The sequence below is a fragment of the Suncus etruscus genome, chromosome 11 (genome assembly GCF_024139225.1).
Source record: "Suncus etruscus isolate mSunEtr1 chromosome 11, mSunEtr1.pri.cur, whole genome shotgun sequence".
Classification (NCBI taxonomy): domain Eukaryota; kingdom Metazoa; phylum Chordata; class Mammalia; order Eulipotyphla; family Soricidae; genus Suncus; species Suncus etruscus.
Window position 1 is genome coordinate 8398595 of NC_064858.1, and position 20587 is coordinate 8419181.

Sequence of the window (20587 nt, forward strand, 5' to 3'; positions counted from 1 at the left end):
ACCTGATCATTTCCTTAGATGAGGAATTCACTCAGTGGCGGTTAGATCTCTTGTGAAAATGCCTGATTCAGGTTTTCCATGCGCCCTGATTTTCACAAAGGAGAACTGTGGTTCCGGGCTTGCCTATGGCCCAGCAGCTGGAGTCATTACAGTATGTCCTGGCGTGGAACCCCCAGTCGGCCCCTAATATTGGAGATCCAGCTCCAGGCCTGACTTGACCCAAATGACACCTGCCGTGTTTGTCAGTCTGCTGCTTCCCACAACCCATAAACACTGATTTCTGGGTCTGCCAGGCTCCTGTTGGCTCCTGTTGGCCTTTGCTCCGTAGCGTGCAGACATGTGTGGGTGTGTGTGAGTGTGTGTGCACATGTGGGGGAGTTGGACAGCGCTGTGCAAGCTGATGTGGACTGCCCAGGGGGCTCAGTGCTGGTGGCCACCTTGGCCACTGCCTTCTGTGCAGCTGGCTCTTGGCTGGTGGAAGAAGGAACATCCCTCACAGCTGCCCCAGAAACAAGGGTACCATAGCCTGGTATTCCTAAGAGGGTACCAGAACTTGTTAGTGTGTCTCTGCTCAGGCTGGACAACCCTGTCCTCGCTTTCTCGCCTTCCTGCGGCCTTCCACAGGTTTCGAGCACCCGCGTGGCAGGTTCCCTGCAGCACAAGCACATAAGACACCAGTATCTGGAGGGATGAGGCCCTCTACTGGTACACCCCAATTGGAAGCTGCCATCCCCAGGGCTCACTGGCTCCCCACTCTGGAGGCAGGACAAGCAGCAGCAAATGCTTTATTGCCCAACCTAAGACGGCTGCTCCAGACACCGAGTGGCAAAGACACCCCCTGTCCCCTCAGAAGAGCAGTAGTCACTGAGGGGCTTGTGCCGCAGTTGCAGTCAGCCGGAGTGACCTTTAGGATAAGAAAGGGCAAGTGTCTGGTCTGGAAACCCTGTGGCTACCGGGGGCTGAAGGTGAGAAAGGCCATCCAGGGCCTCCAGCCCAGCTCACAGGCTCAGGCCCCGATCTGCAAACAGCTGCTTGAGTGCCTCTTCCAGCTGCCGGTTGGTCCCCTGCAGCCCCCGGACCACCTGTGCTGCCCACTCAAAGTATTCCTGCACCCGCTCTTCGGACCATCCTGCAAGAATCACAGAAACGTGTCACGCATGGCAGCCACTCTGGGTTTGGGCCCCATCTGTCTGATGGGCTGGGGTACAAGGGCATTTCTGATGCCCGAGACTTCCCTTCCCTGGGTCCTACAAGCCTAGCAGGCTGAGGCTTGGCAGTACCAAGAACACATGTTTTAGGTTTGGTTGTTTTGGGGGTTTTTTTGGATTTTTTTCTTCTTGTTTTTTGGGCCACACCCAGCAGTGCTTAGGGTTTACCCAGAAATGGCTCCTATCAGGCATGGGAGGGGGGGAACCATATGGATGTCAGGATTCAAACCACCATTGGTCCTGGGTCGGCTGCTTGCAAAGCAAACACCCTACCACTATGCTATCTCTCCGGTCCCTCTTTTTTTTTTTTTTTTTTTTTGATTTTGAACCACACTGGCAGATGCTCAGGCTTTCCTCCTGGCTCTGTCCTCAGGGATCATTCCTGGTGGGGCTTGAGGAAACCTATGTCCCTCAAGGAACGGAACCTGGGTTGCCCTTCCCCTGTATTCTCCCTCTCTGCCAGAACACGGGCACTTCTGTTTTCCTTGGGCCACAGGCAGTGGTGCTTGGGGCTTGCTCCCGGCTCTGTGCTCACCAGGGGATGCCAGGGACAGAACTAGGGCCAACTTGGTGCCAGCCTAAGTAGTGCCCAGACAGAGCGACGGTTCCAGGAAAGCCCCTTCCTGGGCCCTGACTCAGGGACGTGGGACAGTAAGTACCCTTCGGGGTGCAACGGTTCAAGTCTCGCAGGTTGTACAGCTTGTCTGCCAGCTTCACCAGCTTGGCCCCGGGGCTGCTGCAGGCCGCCCGCTCCACCTGCAGCCGCTTGCGCTCCAGCTTGGGCAGCTCCTTGTCGTCTGTCACCTCCTCCACCAGGCCCCGCACCTGCGCCCCGAAGTGTCGCTCCAGCTCGTCCAAGGTGGTGTCCGTGTCTTCCACGGTGTCATGGAGCAGGGCTGCCTGGGTGGGGACGAGGGGCCCCCCACTCAGCCGCGGGGTACACCGGCCTGGGCGGGGAGGGATCCGGGTCCGCCCCCTGGGCCACAGTTACCTGGAGCACCGTGATGTCGGTGACACCCGCCTCGTGGGTCAGGATCCGGGCCACCCCTGCGGGGCACAGCGGGCGATCAGGGCGCAGGGGGCCAAGGAGACTTCAAGCCAAGCCTGGACAGTCCCTGGCACTGGACCAGGCACGCCCCCCCATCCCCAGCACCCCAGAACCCTAGCTCCCGGCGCATCGTGCCCACCGATCGGGTGGTTGATGTAGGGGGTCTCCTCGGGGTCTTTCCGTCTCTGCCAACGGTGCTTGCGAGCCGCGAAGTCCACCGCCTCCAGCAGCAGCGCAGCTTCCGAGGCCATCACGCCGGCCTGGCCGGGCAGGAGACGTTGGCAAGCCGGAGACGAGAAGGCGCAGCGCCGCCTGGTGCTACGGAGGCCTGGGGGAGAACTGCGGGCAGGTCCAAAGGTCCAGGGTCCAAGGATCCAGCCCGGTGAACTCGCAGAAACAAACCAACAAGCCGGGCCCCTGCAGGACTCAGCCCTCAAATTGCACTGCACTGAGTTCAGGGCTTGGAGGTACCGGGGTAGATGCCCGTGGAAAAGCAATTCTCCCTCCTGGCACAGACTTTTCCAGGACCCAAGGAATCCTGCAGAATTCTAAGATTTCGGCTGTGGATCCTTCTGTGTTGAATAGCAACAGGTTGAGCGTTCCACAATCCTCAGGGGGAAGAAGGAATCCCATGTCCCCAGTCCGAGTAAGACAAGAGACGCTGGTCCAGTAGCAATTCCCCCCGCAATAAATAAGCCACACAGATGTGAAGGTTTTTTGTTTTTTTTTTGGGGGGGGGGTCACACCCGGCAGTGCTCAGGGGTTACTCCTGGCTCTACGCTCAGAAATCGCTCCTGGCAGGCTCTGGGGACCATATGGGATGCCGGGATTTGAACCAATGACCTTCTGTATGAAAAGCAAACGCCTTACCTCCATGCTATCTCTCTGGCCCTAAAGGTTTTAGTAGGCAAGAAACTCACACTGCAAGCTGTTCAGCCCCAAGCCAGTCGCTCCACCATTGTGGAACCACAAGCCTAGATGGTAGCTCCCAGCTAAAGCCTCCTGACTCGAATTTATTGAGATCAAAAACAAAGCCCTACTCCCCCAAGTGGAAGAAAAAGCCAGATGAAAAAGCAATGGGGAAACAAGACCAATGCAAACCAATTGAGATACATATGAGGACTAATTCAAAGAAAACCAAACCAATTGAGGGGGCCGGAGCGGTGGCACAGTTGGTAGGGCGTTTGCCTTACATGCGCTAACCTGGGACGGACCACAATTCAATCCCCTGGCATCCCATATGGTCCCCCAAGCCAGGGGTGATTTCTGAGCACATAACCAGGAGTAACCCCTGATCATCACCGGGTGTGGCCCAAAAACAAACAAACAAACAAAAACAATTGAGAAACAGATGAGGACTAATTCAAAGGCCTCTATTTACACTTCTGGGAATGGGGCCTGGTGGGCTGGAGTTGTCTCAAGGTTCTCAAGGCTCAGGTTCCTGGAAGGAAAGGCAGGACAGCCCAGCCTGAACTGTCTTCTGGTGCTCAGATGCAGACACACAAAGTACATTTCAGCCAGGGCCAGCTGCTGTTTTCAGGCCCCAGGCTCCAGACAGGGGCCCCCCGGGGAAATGGATGTTGTCAGGACAGTCCCAGGAATTCCATGTTGTTGGACTAAGGGCTGATCACTGCTGGCTGCCGATCCCCAACTACCAGAGCAATCCCATCGCAGCGTAGGGAAGCTACAGGGCACGAGGCCTGACCCCAAGCGGGCAGTCCCCCTGAGACTGGGGGTGTCAGGCACATGGGGACTCCCGGGGGAACATGAGGATGGCCCTGGGTTTCCCTCTAGACAGGCGGTTGCCAAGGTGTAGACCGCAATGGGGAGGTCTCGAGGGATGAAATGGGGCAGGCTGAGCCCCAAGGCTGCCTGGGGAGCCCTCAATGCAAAGCTGGATTCGTCTAGAACTGTCTGCTCCTTCTGAGTTGTGTCCCTGCAGGTTCCAGAAACCACCAACCTCTCAGAGGGAACCGAGAGGGCCAAAGTGGTCACATTCTGACTGGCCAAGCTCCCTGATCCCCTCCTGAGCCTGAGACAGAAGCCCAGGTTCGTGTTTGGGGAGTCACAGGGGATCCAGGGCTCCTGTCTTTCTTTTCTTCACTGTCTACAGCCATGGCTTAGGCTGAGAGAGATGTTGGGGTTCCAGGAGCAGCAGCGTGACCAGAGGTGGGTTCATGGGTTCCCAAAGGAGATGCTGCCCTTTGCTGGCCGGCCTGCTGCTCCTCAGCTGGGGGATCCTGGTCCAACCCACTGATCTCTCAGGTATGACATAGTCCCCTGGGCAGAGGGAGGCCTATGTTGACTTTGGGCAGGTGAGGGTAGTCCCCCCCAACTCCAGAGCTCTGCAGCCCCCTTGCCCCTCTCCACAGCTCTGGCCCACCACCCCCACTTGTGCGAGACCAGCCGAACTGCCGACGGCCGCCACTACCCTGGCTTCTTCTGCCCACGGCTCTCGGACAGTCCTGAGCAGGCCTACTGCTGCCACATGCAGGCTTTGGGGGGCTCCTGCTGCACCCTCGCAGAATTTGAGGCGCTGTATCAGGTCAACCTGTCCTCCCTGCCATCCCCACCCATCTTCCGGTGAGCCCTGGGCCCAGAATCCAGTGCTGGGTCCAGCCTCCAGATTCCCAAGTCTGAGTTCTTGGAACCTGCAGGCTGGTGGTATGGGCAGCCAGTGAATGAAATTCCAGAGTTGCAAACAGTTGCTGCAAGGGGTCCAAGTCTTGGAGAGGGAAGGGGTGTGTGAAAGCTGGTAACAGCACTGTGCGGACTGGGGATGGAGGGTGGCCACGGAGGGAGGCTGGCAGCCTGGAGATTATCTTCACAGGGGCCTGTGGGTTTTTCTTTGCCTTTTTTTTTTTAATTTAAATTTGTTTTTATTGGGGGTCCAGGGCGTCACCCAAGTGTCCTTTTAGTCTTCCTGAGATTATTTTTGTGATTTTTTTTTTTCTTTTGCTTGGCTCTGCCACTGCTCTTACTGCTGCAACCAGATTTTTCAGAGCTCCTGAGTGGCTCCTCCTTGAGGGAGAATTTCGGCTTCTTTTTCTTGGAAACCTTGTTTTCGGCTTCTTCCAGATCACTAGCTGATAGCTTTGTGCTTTTGTTTTTAGTTTTTGTTTCTGGGCCACACTCAGGGTTGTTCAGGGGTGACATCTGGCTCTGCACTCAAGAATCACACTCTTGGCAGGCTGGAAGGGGGGATCCTAGGAGATGCAGGGGATCAAACCTGGGCACGGCAAACGTCCTCCCTAACTGGCGTTTATTTTTTAAATCCCGGATCTCTCCACGGGGGGTGCATTGGGGTACCTTTGGGTCCCCGAATTTCTACTGCAAACCCCACTGCACCGGGCTCTGAAAAATTTCCCTCCCGCAGGGGCCCTGGCCCGCTCCTGGCGCTGGGCTTCTACAGCCTGCTGCTTGCGGCGTTGATGACCGCGGACCTTGTGCACTTCTGCCGCGGTCGGGGCCTTGGCCGCCCGAGCCCAGCGCCCCGGAACCCCACTCCCCGGTGTCCCGCGCAGCCTTCGAGGTCCTCTTCCACCGCACGGCCCCTGCAGGTCCCGGAGGAATAGAACTAAGCGCGCAGAGGCGTCAGCGCCTGCGCACTCGGGCTCACCCAGGCCAACGCCCCTATGACGCAACGAAGGCGTGGCGACTCGAGCGAAGACACGCCTAAGAGCCCGGAAGCACACCCGAGACTGCACCTGCGCGCTCGGGCCCACCACCCACGCCACGCCCCCTTTACGTAAAGAGGGCGGGGCGACATCGAGCAAAGCTTTTCCCCCGAGCCCGGAAGTACCCAAGCGGAGACTGCGCCGCCTGCGCACTCCCGCCACGAGACCACGCCCCCATGACGTAAAAAGGGCGTGGCGCCGTCGAGAACCCGACAGTACCAACACGACTGAGCCTGCGCGCTGACAGACTACGCCCCTATGACGTAAGAAGAAGGCGGGGCGACGTCGAGCAAAGACCCGAGCCTGGAAATACGAACGCAGAGACTGCGCCTGCGCGGGCCCGGGGATTTCAGCTTTGCAATGACGGTGAGCAGCTCTCCGGGCTCCCTGGTACCCCCGGTTGCTTCCCGGGCCGGGCATTGACCTTTCCGGCCCCGCAGGCCAGCGCCGTGGAGGAGCTGCGCCAGGAAGGCAATGAACTCTTCAAAGGCGGCGACTACGAGGGCGCCCTGGCCGTCTACACCCGCGCCCTGGAGCTGCACCCCACGCCCCAGGAGCAGGCGGTGCTGCATCGCAACCGGGCCGCCTGCCACCTCAAGCTGGTGAGTGTGCCAGCGCCGGACACGGGTGCAACGGGATCCCGGGGCTCGTGGTTCAATGCTCCCCACTTTTTTCTCCCGGGCAGGAGGACTATGACAAGGCCGAGTCGGAGGCGTCCAAAGGTAAAGGGCAAGAGGGTCCCCCCGGTGCATGCAAGGCAGGGTTCACCCGGACACACCTCCACCTGCCTTCTCCAGCTTGCCCACGTCTCGGGCCTTTTCTTCTCTGCAGCTACCCTCGCCTTTGGTGCTGCCGATCTTTCCCCCTCTTCTGCTTGGAGACGGGGCTCTCTCCCTGGGGTGCTGCTGACAGATGTCCTGTTTGTGCCCAGCCATTGAAAGGGACGGTGGGGATGTCAAGGCGTTGTACCGCCGGAGCCAGGCCCTGGAGAAGCTGGGCCGCCTGGATCAGGCCGTCCTGGACCTGCAGAGATGTCTGAGCTTGGAGCCCAAGAGCCGAGTTTTCCAGGAGGCCCTGAGGAACATTGGGGGCCAGATTCAGGAGAAGGTAGGGGGCCTGGGGCGAGGCTGTGAGGTCTGTAGGGGGGACTGGGCATTGGTGGGGGTCGGACATGGATTCCGATGGCCCTGAGGATGCTCCACAGATCCACGACCTGGAAATAGCAACTTATGAACACCGGCCAAAGTCTCTTTAACCAAACTGTGTTTTTTTTTTTTTTTTTTGTTTTTGGGCCACACCCGGTGACGCTCAGGGGTTACTCCTGGCTATGTGCTCAGAAGTCGCTCCTGGCTTGGGGGACCATATGGGACGCCGGGGGATCGAACCGCGGTCCTGTCCAAGGCTAGCGCAGGTAAGGCAGGCACCTTACCTCTTGCGCCACCGCCCGGCCCCCCAAACTGTGTTTTGATATGGGTTTTTCTGTGGTTTTATTTTTGGGGAGTGCCACACCTGACAATACCCAGCTGTTCCTCTTGGGCTTGTTTGTGGTGCTTAGAAGCTGGAACCTACTTTGTGTTTTACCTGGGATGTGGGGTGCTGCTCGACTGCACATCCTGACTGTACTTACCTGCATGTCTGGATGGGCAAAGGTCGCTTGTTAAATGGAAATGGTCAGGAGTCTGGAGACCCCCTTAGGTCTGAGTGTTTGAAAGGTGCATATCAAATGCTAATCTCTTGGGGCCAGAGAGATACCGTGGAGGTAAGGCGTTTGCCTTGCATGCAGAAGGTCTATGGTTCGAATCTCAGCATCCCATATGGTCCCCTGAGTCTGCCAGGAGCGATTTCTTTTTTTTTTTTTTTTTTTTTTTTTTTGGTTTTTGGGCCACACCCGGTGACACTCAGGGGTTACTCCTGGCTATGTGCTCAGAAGTTGCTCCTGGCTTGGGGGACCATATGGGATGCCGGGGGATCGAACCGCGGTCCGTCCTAGGCTAGCGCAGGCAAGGCAGGCACCTTACCTCCAGCGCCACCGCCCGGCCCCTAGGAGCGATTTCTGAGTGTAGAGTCAGGAGTAACCCCTGAGCGTTGCCGGGTGTGACCCAAAAACAAACAAAAAAAAAAATGCTAATCTCGTGTCCTAGGGGAGAGACTGGATGCTAGAAGTGTTCAGAGGAGACTGGGCTTCACCCCCTCATTAGTTTTTAAGGAGACGCAGCATCAGTGGTTGTTAAGAGCATATAAAGATTAGGTTGTAAACTGTCTTGAACCAACCAGTGTGGGGTCAAGGTGAAGCCTCCCCATGGAGAGGGGCTGGAGCCATACTATAGTGAGGAGGGCTCGTTCCTTGCACAGGACTAGCCTGAGTTCAATCCCATAGGATCTTCTGAGCCTGCCAGGAGTGATTTCTAAGCTCAGAGCCAGAAATAACCCCTGAGTAACTCCAGGTGTGGGCCCCGCCCCCAAAAATAAATAAAACAAGCCTAGGAAAGGAGAATTCAGGAGCTAAGGAGACAGTTGGCAAAGGCCGCAATATAAGTGCTAAACCCAGTGCCAGGAACTACATGCTCCATGCCCCACCTTGACAGGCACCGCCCCAAGCGGGAAGCAGCCGGAAGGGAAGTTTGGGAGAAGAGGCCCTGCGAGTCTCTTCCTGCCTGGGATGATGTGAGCGCCTAAGCAGGGCCCTGGGCGGGACCAGGGTAAGACGGACAGCGGGGTTCATCCCTCCCAGGTGCGCTACATGTCCTCAACTGATGCCAAAGTGGAGCAGATGTTCCAGATCCTTCTAGACCCTCAGGAGAAAGGCACTGAGAAGAAACAGAAGGTACCTGTGAGCCCAGCACTCACCGCAGTTGGGTCTGGGACTTGGAGCAGGGGGCACCCCGTCCTCTGACCTCTGACCCCTCAGGACAAGTTTCCTTACCCCTCGCAGAGGGAGAGGTCAAGGTGCTATACCATGCTTCACCCTATACAGGCATCTCAGAACCTGGTGGTTTTGGCCCGAGAGGATGCAGGGGCCGAGCGGATCTTCCGGAGCAATGGGGTGCAACTCCTACAACGCCTGCTGGATACTGGGGAGTCCGACCTCATGTTGGCGGCTCTGCGCACACTAGTGGGCATCTGCTCGGAGCACCAGTCCAGGGTAAGAGGCCTTAGCCTGCCTAGCTGTCCTCCCATATGTCCTCTGGCCTTCAGGATGAGTTGATCCTTCATGGCCTTCCCGAGGAGATGGGGCAGGACTTACTTTGGGGGAGTCACTCACTGACTAGGCCACACTCTGACATGGATCCCACTGCCTTCCCTCACAGACGGTGGCCACTCTGAGCGTACTGGGCACACGGCGCCTGGTCTCCATCCTGGGCGTGGATAATTCGGCCGTATCACTAGCCACCTGCCACCTGCTGCAGGTCATCTTTGATGCCCTCAAGGCCGGTGTCAAGAAGGGCTTTCGGGGCAAAGAGGGTGCCGTGATTGTGGGTGAGTGCAGCTTATGAACACCGGCTACAGGTCTCTTTGACCAAACTATGTTTTGATATGGGTTTTTCTGTGGTTTTATTTTTTTGGAGGGGTGCCACACCTGGCAATACCCAGCTGTTCCTCTTGGGCTTGTTTGTGGTGCTTAGAAGCTGGAACCTACTTTGTGTCTTACCTGGGATGTGGGGTGCTGCTCGACTGCATATCCTGAACTGTACTTACCTGCATATCTGGATGGGCAAAGGTCGCTTGTTAAATGGAAACTGGTCAGGAGTCTGGACACCCCCTTAAGGTCTGAGTCAGGGGTCTCAATATCAATTTACATGGGGGGCCGCAGGAGGCAAAGTTGGGGTGACCGGTGACAGTCTCATAGATCCCCAGACCAGGCAAATGCATTGGGGTCGCTGTCAGGCAGCAAAACCCTCCCCCTCATGGAGCTGTCACCACCTACCTTCCCGCCCCCAGACCCCGCCCGGGAGCTGAAGGTGCTTCTCAGCAACCTGCTAGAGCTCCTGACTGAGCCGGGGGTCTCCGGGCAGGGCCGCGACAATGCCCTGACACTGCTCATCAAGGTGGTACCCCGGCCGTCCCCGAAGGACCCCAACAACAATCTGACCCTCTGGGTCATTGACCAAGGTAGGAGGGTCTAGTGGGTGATGGGAGAACGGGCCCCAGACCTCAGCCCCACGTCTAATGCAGCTCTGCCTTTCTAGGCCTGAGGAAGATACTGGAGGTGGGGGGCTCACTGCAGGACCCCCCCGGGGAGCTCACAGTCACGGCCGACAGCCGCATGAGCGCCTCCATCCTCCTCAGCAAGCTTTTCGACGACCTCAAGTGTGACGCCGAAAGGGAGAATTTCCACCGTCTCTGTGAGAATTATATCAGGTGTGGAACACTTGGCCACTAGGCCAAGCTGGTTTCGGGGTACAGTGCTGGGCCAGGTCGTAGGGAGTCCAGAATGATGCCCCGTGGGTTGCCACTTCTTCCAGCCACCCATTACAGGAGCAGGGCTGGCGTGGGTGTTTTTTCTTGCCAGCTTGGCCCTGAATGTGACCGAATGCTACCCCGTCTCCATAGGAGCTGGTTTGAGGGCCACGGGCTGGCCGGGAAACTCCGGGCCATCCAGACGGTGTCCTGCCTCCTGCAGGGCCCATGCGATGCTGGCAACCGGGCCCTGGAGCTGAGCGGGGTCATGGAGAGCGTGATAGCGCTCTGTGCCTCAGAGCAGGAGCGGGAGCAGCTGGTGGCCGTGGAGGCGCTGATCCACGCAGCCGGCAAGGCCAAGCGCGCCTCGTTCATCACAGCCAATGGCGTGTCGCTGCTCAAGGACCTGTACAAGCGCAGCGAGAAGGACAGTATCCGCATCCGGGCACTAGTGGTAAGCCCTGCAGATGGGTAGGTGGGCAGATGGATGCATGACCCACCCTGAGCCTGTTTAGAGTTACATGTGAGCACTGCCCTCTGAGCGTATCACTGCTCACAGTAAATGGTCTAAGGTTTTACCTTAGCCAGGGTCTCATGTCGCCCTCCCTCCCGGAGGGGCTAGAGGGACCCAATGGGTTGTGGGGTTGGCACCTAGGCATGCCAGACAAGCACCCTATCTCCTTGAACTATATCTAGCCCCCGCAAAGTGTTTTTCAGCCTCCCCAAAACAGGTCAGCAGGCCTCTCGGGGCCTGGGTCTTGGACCAGTAGCCTCCAGGTGGTGACCATGAAACCTCTTGGTTCCTCAGGGCCTGTGCAAGCTCGGCTCTGCAGGGGGAACCGACTTCAGCATGAAGCAATTTGCAGAAGGCTCCACCCTCAAGCTGGCCAAGCAGTGTCGGAAGTGAGTGTTGCTGAGCCCATGGCACTGGGTCCCGCCTCTGGAGGGGCTGTCCCCCATCCTGCCCCACCATCGTGGCACAGCTCTCTGACCCGCCCTGGCCCCACATCTGCAGGTGGCTGTGTAGTGAGGGCATAGACTCAAGCACACGACGCTGGGCTGTGGAGGGCCTGGCCTACCTCACCTTTGATGCTGACGTAAAGGAGGAGTTCGTGGAGGATGAGGCAGCCTTGAAGGCCCTGTTCCAACTCAGCAAGGTAGCGCTGGGGACCCCCAGTGCTGTCTCAGCCTCCACCTCGGGACTCTGCTTCATGCCAGGCCAGTAAGAGCACAACAAGGACGGTGGCCTTGCAGGCAGCCAACCAGATTCATCCCTGGAACCCAATAGGGTTCCCTGAGCACTGTCAGGAGTGAGCCCTGAGCTTTGCTGGCTGTGACCCCAAAACCAAAACGAAGAGATGTGAGCTCAGGGCCAAAGACAAAGAGTATAGGTGGGAGGGCACTTGCCCTGCTTTGATCCTCAGCACCACACAGGGTCTTACCTGAGACAGAATGGGTGAGGGTGGTGGTCTGAATTCCAGCAGGGGGGTGATGCCCATCCCGGATCTTCCCTCCCAGTCAGATGAGCGGTCAGTGCTCTTCGCTGCGGCCTCGGCACTGGTGAACTGCACCAACAGCTATGACTATGAGGAGCCCGACCCCAAGATGGTGGAGCTGGCCAAGTACGCCAAGCAGCACGTGCCCGAGCAGCACCCCAAGGTGAGCTGCCCACACAGCTACAGCTCCCCGTGCCTACCCCTCTGCACCAGTCCTCTCGGCTCCCCCAACTCAGTCCTGCCTTCTGCAGGACAAACCAAACTTCGTGCGAGCCCGTGTGAAGAAGCTGCTGGCAGCCGGTGTGGTGTCGGCGCTGACTTGCATGGTGAAAACCGACAGCCCTGTCCTTACCAACGCCTCCCGAGAGCTGCTCTCCAGGTGGGCTGGCACAGTGGGCCAGGGAGCGGGTCCTGGTGGCGAGCCCCCGGCACTGAACCCCTTATCTACAGGGTCTTCCTGGCTCTGGTGGAGGATGTGGAGGACCGCGGCATCGTGGTAGCTCAGGGCGGGGGCAAGGTGAGCTGCCTAGATGCCCCCCCACGGGCCCTTCTGAAAGATTCCTCAAGAGTTTGGGTGGTCCTGAGGGTGTCCAAACATGTGGAGAGGAAATGAAGTCTGAGCAGGTAACATCCCCTCAAGCCTGATGCCCAGGTGCCCCGCTCATCCTGCAGGCTCTACTTCCGCTGGCTCTGGAGGGCACCGATGTGGGGCAGACCAAGGCGGCCCAGGCCCTGGCCAAGCTGACCATTACCTCTAACCCCGAGATGACCTTCCCTGGGGAGCGGGTACGTGGTGCTGCAGATGGGCCAGAAGTGGCTTCGGGAAGGGGGTGCAAGTGGGGTGCATCCCTGACCAGCTATAAGGGCGTTTACAGATCTACGAGGTGGTTCGGCCCCTAGTGTCCCTGCTACACCTCAACTGCTCAGGTCTGCAGAACTTCGAGGCGCTTTTGGCACTGACCAACCTGGCGGGCATTAGCGAACGACTACGGTAAGAGTGAGAGGCAGGGGGCAGGAGAGATAGCATGGAGATAGGGCGTTTGCCTTGCATGCAGAAGGGCATGAAAGTGCCCTCCCAGAATCCCATATGGCCCCCGAGGCTGCCAGGAGCGATTTCTGAGCATAGAGCCAGGAGTAATCTCTGAGTGCTGGCAGATGTGACCAAAAAAAAAAAAAAAAAAAAAGGCGTGCTGTGGTCACAGCTGGGCATGATAACCTCAGTTTCCCACTGTCCGAGTAGACCGGTGGGCAGGGGTTGGGAAGTTGAGGCAGCTCTGCCCAGGTGCCTTTAGCCATCGCCAATCCTGGCACTACTAGCGTCAGTTTCTCCTGGGCTAGCAAGGATCCAACACTACCTTCAACCAGGTAATTCGACCCTCCAACTCCTGCAGTGTGTGTGTGTGTGCTCTGGCCACCTGCCTGCGCCAGGGGGTTCCTTCATTTAGATTGTTTGGGAGTACAGGGAGGGTGGGGTCCTTAATGAAAGGCTGCTGATGTCGGCCCCGAAGGCAGAAGATTCTGAAGGAGAAGGCGATGCCCATGATCGAGGGCTATATGTTTGAGGAACACGAGATGATCCGCCGCGCAGCCACTGAGTGCATGAGCAATATGGCCATGAGCAAAGAGGTGGGTGTGGGGTCCAGCTCCCTAACCCAGCTGCCACCGAGGCCAGGAGCAAAGAAATTCGGGGGGCTGGGAGAGCCGGTGCTGGGGGCTGGGCTTTCCCTGACAGGCTGTGTCCTTCTCTGTGCTCAGGTCCAGGACCTTTTTGAGGCCACGGGTAATGACCGGCTCAAGCTGCTAGTCCTATACAGCGGTGAGGATGATGAACTGCTTCGGAAGGCGGCAGCCGGAGGCCTGGCCATGCTCACCTCCATGCGGCCATCGCTCTGCAAACGCATCCCTGAAGTGGTCAGTGGGGACTACCTGGGGGTGGAGGAATTTCCCCCATCCTGTTTCTGGATTCTGGCCTGTATTCACACCACCTGCACCTCCCACCCCCCACCCTCCCCTTGCAGACCACACACTGGCTTGAGATCCTGCAGGCCCTTCTGCTGAGCCCCAACCAGGAGTTGCAGCACCGGGGTGCTGTGGTGGTGCTGAACATGGCAGAGGCCTCCAAGGAGCTGGCAGGCAGCCTGATGGAGAGTGAGGTTCTGGAAATCTTGTCGGTGCTGGCCAAGGCCAAGGAGGGTCCTGTTGCCAGGGTGGCTGTCGCCTGCCTCGGGAAGGCAGTGGAGTATGGGCTGATCAAACCCAACGAGGGTGGAGAGTGAGTTGTGCACTTTGTTTACCTCCCTCTGCTGAGCACTGAGAACATTCGACCCACTTCAGCTACCCTGCTGTGCCACGCTCAGTCACAGCCCGCACAACTGGGGACACACAGCTGGGGACAGGACCAAGCCTGTGCATCTGGACCAAGGCCCCAGCCCTAACAGGGCACATCTGGCAGCTTCACCATTCACAGGGCACATCTGGCAGCGTCACTGAGCCTGCGTCAGCGGCCCCTTTTCCCCTGTAATAATAATAACAGTAATAATGACAACAACAATAATAAAAGTGTGGGTATCACATTACTGTCCAGTACCTGGGGAAGGGCTCTGGAGAGGGAGGAGGCTGAGCATGATCGAATAGTGAATGGCAAAGCTAGAAAGAGCTGGGAAGCCCTACACAGGGCAGGTGGATACCAGGGTGAGCATCTCTGGTGCATACCCAAAAGAAAATCCCCTTTGCAATTAATCCAGACCTAGTGGAGCCTTTGGATAATAAGCAGGTCTGTTGTAGAGACACCAAGGTACCTGCCCTAGAGTATATGGTAGAACCTGGTAACCTGACACCCTACATGACAGCTTGCGTCCCGCCTACTCAGTGCTCATTGGCTGAACATAGATGAGTGACAGGTCGTGAGCCAATGGGAGGGCGAGGAGCGAGCGCGCTACATCCGGTTCGGCTTCACTCGCGCGTGCGCAGTAGTGCGCTATCATTTCAACCCTGCGGCTCCAGCCGGTCTTGCTCTTACGGAGCCGCCCTCGCCCGGCCGCGCATGTTCAGACGAGCTTGGGCGCGATTGGGTAGAAGGAACCAATGAACCAGCCTCCCAGGTGACGTCACCGCTTTCTCTCGCCGGTGATTGGTTGTTGGGAGGACGCGGCAGCCAATGAGCGTCTCGGCCGGGGTGCGGCGTTTTGAATATTTTTCCGTGTGGTCCAAGGCTGGGCTGGTCGCAGCATCTTGCTCCGTGTGGTCGTTGCATCCAGGTCGCAAGGCGGATCTTGGGGCCCGAGAGATAGCACGGAGGTAAGGCGTTTGCCTGGCATGCAGAAGGACGGTGGTTCGAATCCCGGCATCCCATAGGGTCCCCCGAGCCTGCCAGGAGCGATTTCTGAGCACAGAGCCAGGCGTAACCCCTGAGTGCTGACGGGTGTGGCCCCCCAGAAATCAACGACAAAGAACCAGAAGGCGGATCTTGTGTCCAGTGAGTGCAGGCCCGGAGCCCCCAGACTGATCAAGAAGTTTGGGGCTGGGGCCACAGCACTTGCACGCTGCCAGCCGGGTTCGATCCCTGCATCCCAACCAAGTCGAACCAAGACAAGAAAGCTTTGGGGACCAGAGCCGTGGCGCAAGCGGTAGGGCGTTTGCCTTGTATGCGCTAACCTAGGACAGACCGTGGTTCCATCCCCCCAGTCTCCCACATGGTCCCCCAAGCCAGGAGCGATTTCTGAGCACATAGCTAGGAGTAACCCGAGTGTCACTGGGTGTAGCCCAACAAACACAAACGAAAAAGCTTGGGTTGCAGGAAAGACCTGTGACCCAATTGGGAGTGGGTGCGAGGAAGTGACTCAGAAGTTCTGGTCCAGCCCAGCAACTTCATTGGGCCACGGCTGCCCCTGTCCTGTCTTTCACATAGAACAAGGGATGGTAAAAGATGACTGGATGAGTCCCAGTTGCAATCGTTGTTTTGGGTTAGTTCTTTTTCGGTCACACTCGGCAGCGCTCAGGGGTTACTCCTGGCTCCGTTCTCAGAAATCACTCCAGGCAGGCACGAGGGACCATATGGGATGTCGGGATTTGAACCACCATTGATCCTGGGTTCGCTTGCAAGACAGACACCCTACTGCTGTGCTATCTCTCCAGCCCTGCAATCGTGTCTATTGTAAAATTAAATTAGAATAGAGAGAAAGAAGCTCCTACGGTCATTTACACACCGGCCTTCAGAAGTGAATCCCACTCGCTGTGTGGGTCGGACCAGACCCAATACACAGTCAAAGGGTCAAACTCGGGGAGGCCCAAGGCAGGGAAGGCCCTCCTGGGTCCATCCAGCAGGGCCACCCTACACCAGGGTCCCCGTGTCAAGGCCACGTCGTGCTCGGCTCCTTTCTCGGAACCTGGAGGCCCAGATCGCCCAGATCTGTCTGCACGTAGGGTGGGGGAGGCAGGCGCTGGTATTTTCCGTTTTCTAGATCGGGCAGCTGCAACCCCAGGAGAAGGTCAGTGACGTGACGGTCAGCGGGGCCGCGAGAGTCTCTGACTGCAGACTTGACCCTGCTCCGTTCCACGGGCCACTAAGCATAATGGGGACAAGCCAGGAGGTCTGGTTCGTCTTCGGCTTCTGTGGCTTTGGGCAGCTGCCTGGCTCCGGCCATGGACACCAGGTTCTGCGCCCCGAGCGGCTGCCAGACGCCGAAGTTTGCCGTGTGAGCGCCGGCTGGAGCTACACTGCCGTGCTGACCCGTGAGCACCCCAACCTAGCCCTGCTCTGCGTGTCCTACCTGCCCGGCCTCCCTTGCTATAGCTCTGCTGTCCCCGCAGGTAGCGGCCAGGTGCAGCTGTCTGGCTCAGTGGACGGCGTGGCGAGCGGCTGCAGGGACGTGTGGGCCTCAGAGGAGCTGCTGGTGCTCCTGCGATCACGGTCAGGCCCGGGGCCGCGCACTGAGCTGCAGGCCTGGATGCCTGCAAAGGCGCTGCGTGGGGAGCCCCTCTGGACCCGGCTCCTGGACAGCGAAGGTGACAGCGAGCTGGACCCCGGAGGCGATGGTGACGGTCACCCTGGACTGCTGCCCCTGCTGCCCGGTGCCCGAGCCTACGTGAGCCCGCAGCCACCCCACTACCTGTCGCTGGGCCCTGAGCTGCGGGCACGCCGAGTGGAGCTGGGCACAGAGCATGTTCTGCTACTGGACGAGGCGGGCCAGGTGTTCTCCTGGGGCTCCGGCAGGTGCGTGGAGCGAGGCCAGGCCGAGCATGCAGGGTTAGCCGGTGGATGTGACCCCAACAAGGGAGACCCCAGTATTCACCCCTTTTGCCAGGCATGGACAGCTTGGCCATGGGACGCTGGAGCCCACATCGGAGCCCCGGCTGCTGGAAGCGCTGCAGGGCCTGCGCATGGCCACTGTGGCCGCCGGAGGCTGGCACTCAGTGTGTGTGAGCGGTGAGAGAACGACCCTGTCCCTTCCCCGTGCAGGCCAGGCGAGTGAGCAGCCCTGACCTGCCGCCCCAGGCCTCTTCTCTTCCAGTCCCTGGGCGCCCAGTCTGTGCCCTCCCATGCACGGAGCCTCCTTGTCTGGTCCAGGACTCTTGAGGTCGGCCCCTCCCAGAGTGACCACCCACTGCGCACCCGCACCCCACTGTGGCTCAGCGCTGCTGGCGGTTCTTCTCAAATATTCCTGTCCACTGCAACAGCCGAGAGTGGACAGGACTCGAGGAGTGGCCGTGGTGCGTGATGCCTGTGGGCTGCAGAGGCGGTGAGGCCTCGGGGTGCAGACACTGCAGGCTCAGCTGCTCCCAGGCGATGGAGCTCGAGCCTGGCTAGCTCAGGCACCAGCTGGTTTGGTTTGATTGGGTTTATTGGGGCCACAACTAGCAGTGTTCATTTAGATCTCACTCACTCCTGGTTCAGTCAGTCTCAGGGATAACTCCTGGTGGGGCTTAGGAGACCCCATAGGGTGCTGGGGATTGAACTTGGGTTAGCCATGTACAAAGCAAGCGCCCGCCCTACCCTTTGTGCCCAATGATTAGTTCCTGCCCAGGGGGGTCCTCAGCTCTCTCTGCCCCTTCCCCACTGCCCCATTGCTCAGTACTATATCAGTACCTGTGCAGTACTGATATGAGGGACAGGACAGCCCCCCTCAGCCTGAGCCCCCACTTACAGAGTCTGGAGACCTGTATGCCTGGGGCTGGAATGAGACCGGCCAGCTGGGCCTGCCCGCGTGGAGCCTGAGGAAGATGTCAGGTGAGGCCCTGCCTCAGAGAAGCACTCAGCACTTGGGATCCCTGACTGACTCCCTAGGACCACTTTATGCCTTTCTTGTCCCCCTGCAGGCCCTGGACTGGATGGTGAAGCCACTGCTGAGGATAGGACTGAGGGTGCTGGGACCCCCTACATCTCCGTGCAGCCCTTCCCAGCCCTGCTGGACCTGCTCTGTGGCGCAGATGCTGTTGCAGCCAGCTGTGGGTCCCGGCACACGGCAGTGGTGACACGTGAGTGGGGTGACTGGGGTAGGGGGAGGATCCTACGTCCTCACTGGCATTGGCCTTTTCCTGGGGACACACCTCAACCAGGGGGCAGCAGAAGGGACAGCAGGTAGCTAGCCCTGCCACCTCATCACACTCTTTGCTTGCAGGAACCGGGGAGCTGTTTTCCTGGGGCTGGGGTAAGTGTCTCTGTACTGGTGTGGCCTGATGGGGCGCGGCCCTGCTGACCCAGCGACCCGCTGACCCGCACCAGGGCCTTCCCCAGGCAAGTATGGGCAACTCGGCCATGGTGACACCGCCAGCTCCGACCAGCCCCGCTGCGTGCAGTACTTTGCGGATCAGCACCTGCGTGTGCGGAACGTGAGTTGTGGGCCCTGGAGCACGTTTGTCTGCATCGAGGAGCAGCTGAGCACAGCCCCGGAAGCCAGAGGAGTCAGGAATCGCCAAGGACTGAGTCTGGCAGCTTCGCGCCCAGGTCATGCCTCTCTCTGGGACATGGCGAGATCACGGGATCTGGTCTCCTGAATTCAGATCCTGTCCTGAACAAACCCTGATGCTGAGGGCTTTGGAGAGGCCGTCTCCCACCCTTCCCCACACCAGGGCTCTGCTCAGCTGCTCTGGCGTAGGCCTGAGACTCTTAGCCCAGCTCTGAGCCTTTTTTACAGCAGTAGTTTCTGGCTGGCCTCTCCTGTTCCCTTGTGTTTGGTTCCTCTGGTTCTTCTCTGGGGCCACTCGGCTCTGCTGAACCGGGATGGACCTGGACTCCGAAGATCAGCTGGCCAAGTTTGGCCATGCAGCCCTTGTGCTATCAAGAAGTAACCAGGGACACACTTGGGCCTGCCTTGGTGTTTGTGGGGAGGGTGTGCTCACCAGAGTTGAAGGTACTCCCTCTACGGTGCTCTCACAATGCCGTGGGTGTGTGTGTATGCATGGCCCAAACCTTCCTGGGGGGTCTGCAGCCCATTGCAGTTTCTTTTGGCATCTCCTTTCTGTTCCCTTTCCTCAGCACCATTTTTTATTTTGTTTTGTTTTGTTTTGGGCGGTGGGGGGGGGGGGGGACGGACCATCTGGCAATTCTCAGGGATTACTCCTGGCTCTGCACTCAGAATTGCTCCAAGCAGGCTCGAGAGACCTCTAGGACGCCGGGCATCAAACCCAGGTTGGCCACGTCTCTTTCTTTTGGAGACCCCCACTCCCCACTCAGCTAGTCTTAAGTAAACCTGCCCACTCACCTCGAATATCTAATATCGGCTTTGTTTGCAGAGATTAACTCCTGTCACCATTTGCTTGTTTTATTGCAGGGACTGATTCCTTAACTAGTCTGGCCCCGAGACAGGAGCCACCTTGTAAAATTAGAGGAATTTCCTTCATTAGTCAGGGTTGCCCTCCCCCCATGCCGTATGCTGATCTCACCTGGATGGTGAGACCCATCTGGGAGGGGTCTGTGGTTGGAAATTTAGGGGTTGCTTGGGGGGGAGGAGAGAAGGAGACGCAGCAAGGAGAGATATCTGACACTGGATGGATGCAGAGCTGCAGGAAAGAGGCTGCTTAGCTTAGAGGCCAGGTGAAAAAAGCACATGGCGATTAGGGCCTTGTAATAAAGCTGAAACTTCAATTGACTGCCTGTGGATCATTTCTTTGCTGTCACTCTACACCTACAGACCTGCTGGCTGAAGGGGCTGCAGGCGCTGGGCTGAGCCGAGAAAGGCCTCACCATCATCCACCACTAGGACTCTGTAATTAATTTTTTTTGTTTGTTTTTGGTCACACCAGGCACGCTCAGGGCTTACTCCTGGCTCTATGCTCAAAAATCGCTCCTAGCAGGCTCAGGGGAGCATATGGGATGCCGGGATTCGAACTGACCTGTATGCAAAGCAAACGCCTTACCTCCATGCTATCTCTCTGGCCCCTATAATTAATAATACAAGTCAGGTCCAGAGATGGGGTCCTCCTTCTTAAAACAACTATGTGGTGTAGTTTCAGGGAGAACTTTGTAAGTTCTTTGTGGAGTTTTGTTGTTTCTTGTAATAGGCTCCATAGGTGACTTTTGCTGTCCTGTGTTTGTGCCTAGCAATGGGCACTTCCTGGGGAGGGAACACTTGAAACTAACTACTGGGTGAGGCCAGTGACAGAAAAGCTATACACTCTGAAAAAATCCTTGTTTTTTTTGTATGTTTTTCTTTTTTGGGGTGTGTGTGTGTGAGCCACATCCGGTGACTATCAGGAGCTACTCCAGGCTATGCGCTCAGAAATCACTCCTGGCTTAAGGGACCATATGGGAAACCAGGGGAT

The 20587-nt window shown here is 58.0% G+C and overlaps 3 protein-coding genes across 3 annotated transcripts; 2 read left to right on the top strand and 1 right to left on the bottom strand.

Annotated features, from left to right (window-relative positions):
- Nucleotides 1-919: 919 nt before the first annotated feature.
- HDDC3 (HD domain containing 3) lies at nucleotides 920-2507 on the bottom strand. Its single transcript, XM_049783301.1, has 4 exons — nucleotides 2396-2507; nucleotides 2200-2255; nucleotides 1868-2108; nucleotides 920-1129 (listed from the first exon to the last, which is right to left on the bottom strand). Exons 1-4 carry the CDS (start codon nucleotides 2505-2507, stop codon nucleotides 999-1001), a joined length of 540 nt encoding a protein of 179 aa, XP_049639258.1. The 3' UTR covers nucleotides 920-998.
- A 3765-nt stretch (nucleotides 2508-6272) lies between these two features.
- UNC45A (unc-45 myosin chaperone A) lies at nucleotides 6273-14400 on the top strand. The gene is made up of 20 exons (XM_049783288.1): nucleotides 6273-6299; nucleotides 6374-6535; nucleotides 6619-6655; nucleotides 6865-7040; nucleotides 8665-8757; nucleotides 8908-9075; nucleotides 9242-9410; nucleotides 9873-10043; nucleotides 10121-10292; nucleotides 10485-10785; nucleotides 11140-11234; nucleotides 11347-11488; nucleotides 11850-11990; nucleotides 12079-12206; nucleotides 12278-12344; nucleotides 12500-12613; nucleotides 12703-12818; nucleotides 13336-13453; nucleotides 13583-13738; nucleotides 13846-14400. The coding sequence occupies exons 1-20, from the start codon at nucleotides 6294-6296 to the stop codon at nucleotides 14101-14103; spliced, it is 2790 nt and encodes a 929-aa protein (XP_049639245.1). The 5' UTR covers nucleotides 6273-6293; the 3' UTR covers nucleotides 14104-14400.
- A 1918-nt stretch (nucleotides 14401-16318) lies between these two features.
- On the top strand, nucleotides 16319-18921 carry RCCD1 (RCC1 domain containing 1). The gene is made up of 8 exons (XM_049783931.1): nucleotides 16319-16558; nucleotides 16637-17039; nucleotides 17131-17252; nucleotides 17973-18065; nucleotides 18152-18301; nucleotides 18445-18474; nucleotides 18561-18770; nucleotides 18896-18921. Exons 1-8 carry the CDS (start codon nucleotides 16399-16401, stop codon nucleotides 18919-18921), a joined length of 1194 nt encoding a protein of 397 aa, XP_049639888.1. The 5' UTR covers nucleotides 16319-16398.
- The last annotated feature ends 1666 nt before the right edge of the window (nucleotides 18922-20587 follow it).

Coding starts and splice junctions, on each gene's coding strand:
- HDDC3 (XM_049783301.1), bottom strand. CDS start 2,507: ATGGCCTCGGAAGCTGCGCTGCTGCTGGAGGCGGTGGACTTCGCGGCT. Junction 2,256..2,395: donor CTACATCAACCACCCGATCG/GTGGGCACGATG, acceptor TGTGCCCCGCAG/GGGTGGCCCGGATCCTGACC. Junction 1,130..1,867: donor GAACCGTTGCACCCCGAAGG/GTACTTACTGTC, acceptor TGATTCTTGCAG/GATGGTCCGAAGAGCGGGTG.
- RCCD1 (XM_049783931.1), top strand. CDS start 16,399: ATGGGGACAAGCCAGGAGGTCTGGTTCGTCTTCGGCTTCTGTGGCTTT. Junction 16,559..16,636: donor CTACACTGCCGTGCTGACCC/GTGAGCACCCCA, acceptor CTGTCCCCGCAG/GTAGCGGCCAGGTGCAGCTG. Junction 18,302..18,444: donor GCACACGGCAGTGGTGACAC/GTGAGTGGGGTG, acceptor CTTTGCTTGCAG/GAACCGGGGAGCTGTTTTCC.
- UNC45A (XM_049783288.1), top strand. Junction 8,758..8,907: donor GCACTGAGAAGAAACAGAAG/GTACCTGTGAGC, acceptor CACCCTATACAG/GCATCTCAGAACCTGGTGGT. Junction 10,044..10,120: donor CCTCTGGGTCATTGACCAAG/GTAGGAGGGTCT, acceptor CTGCCTTTCTAG/GCCTGAGGAAGATACTGGAG.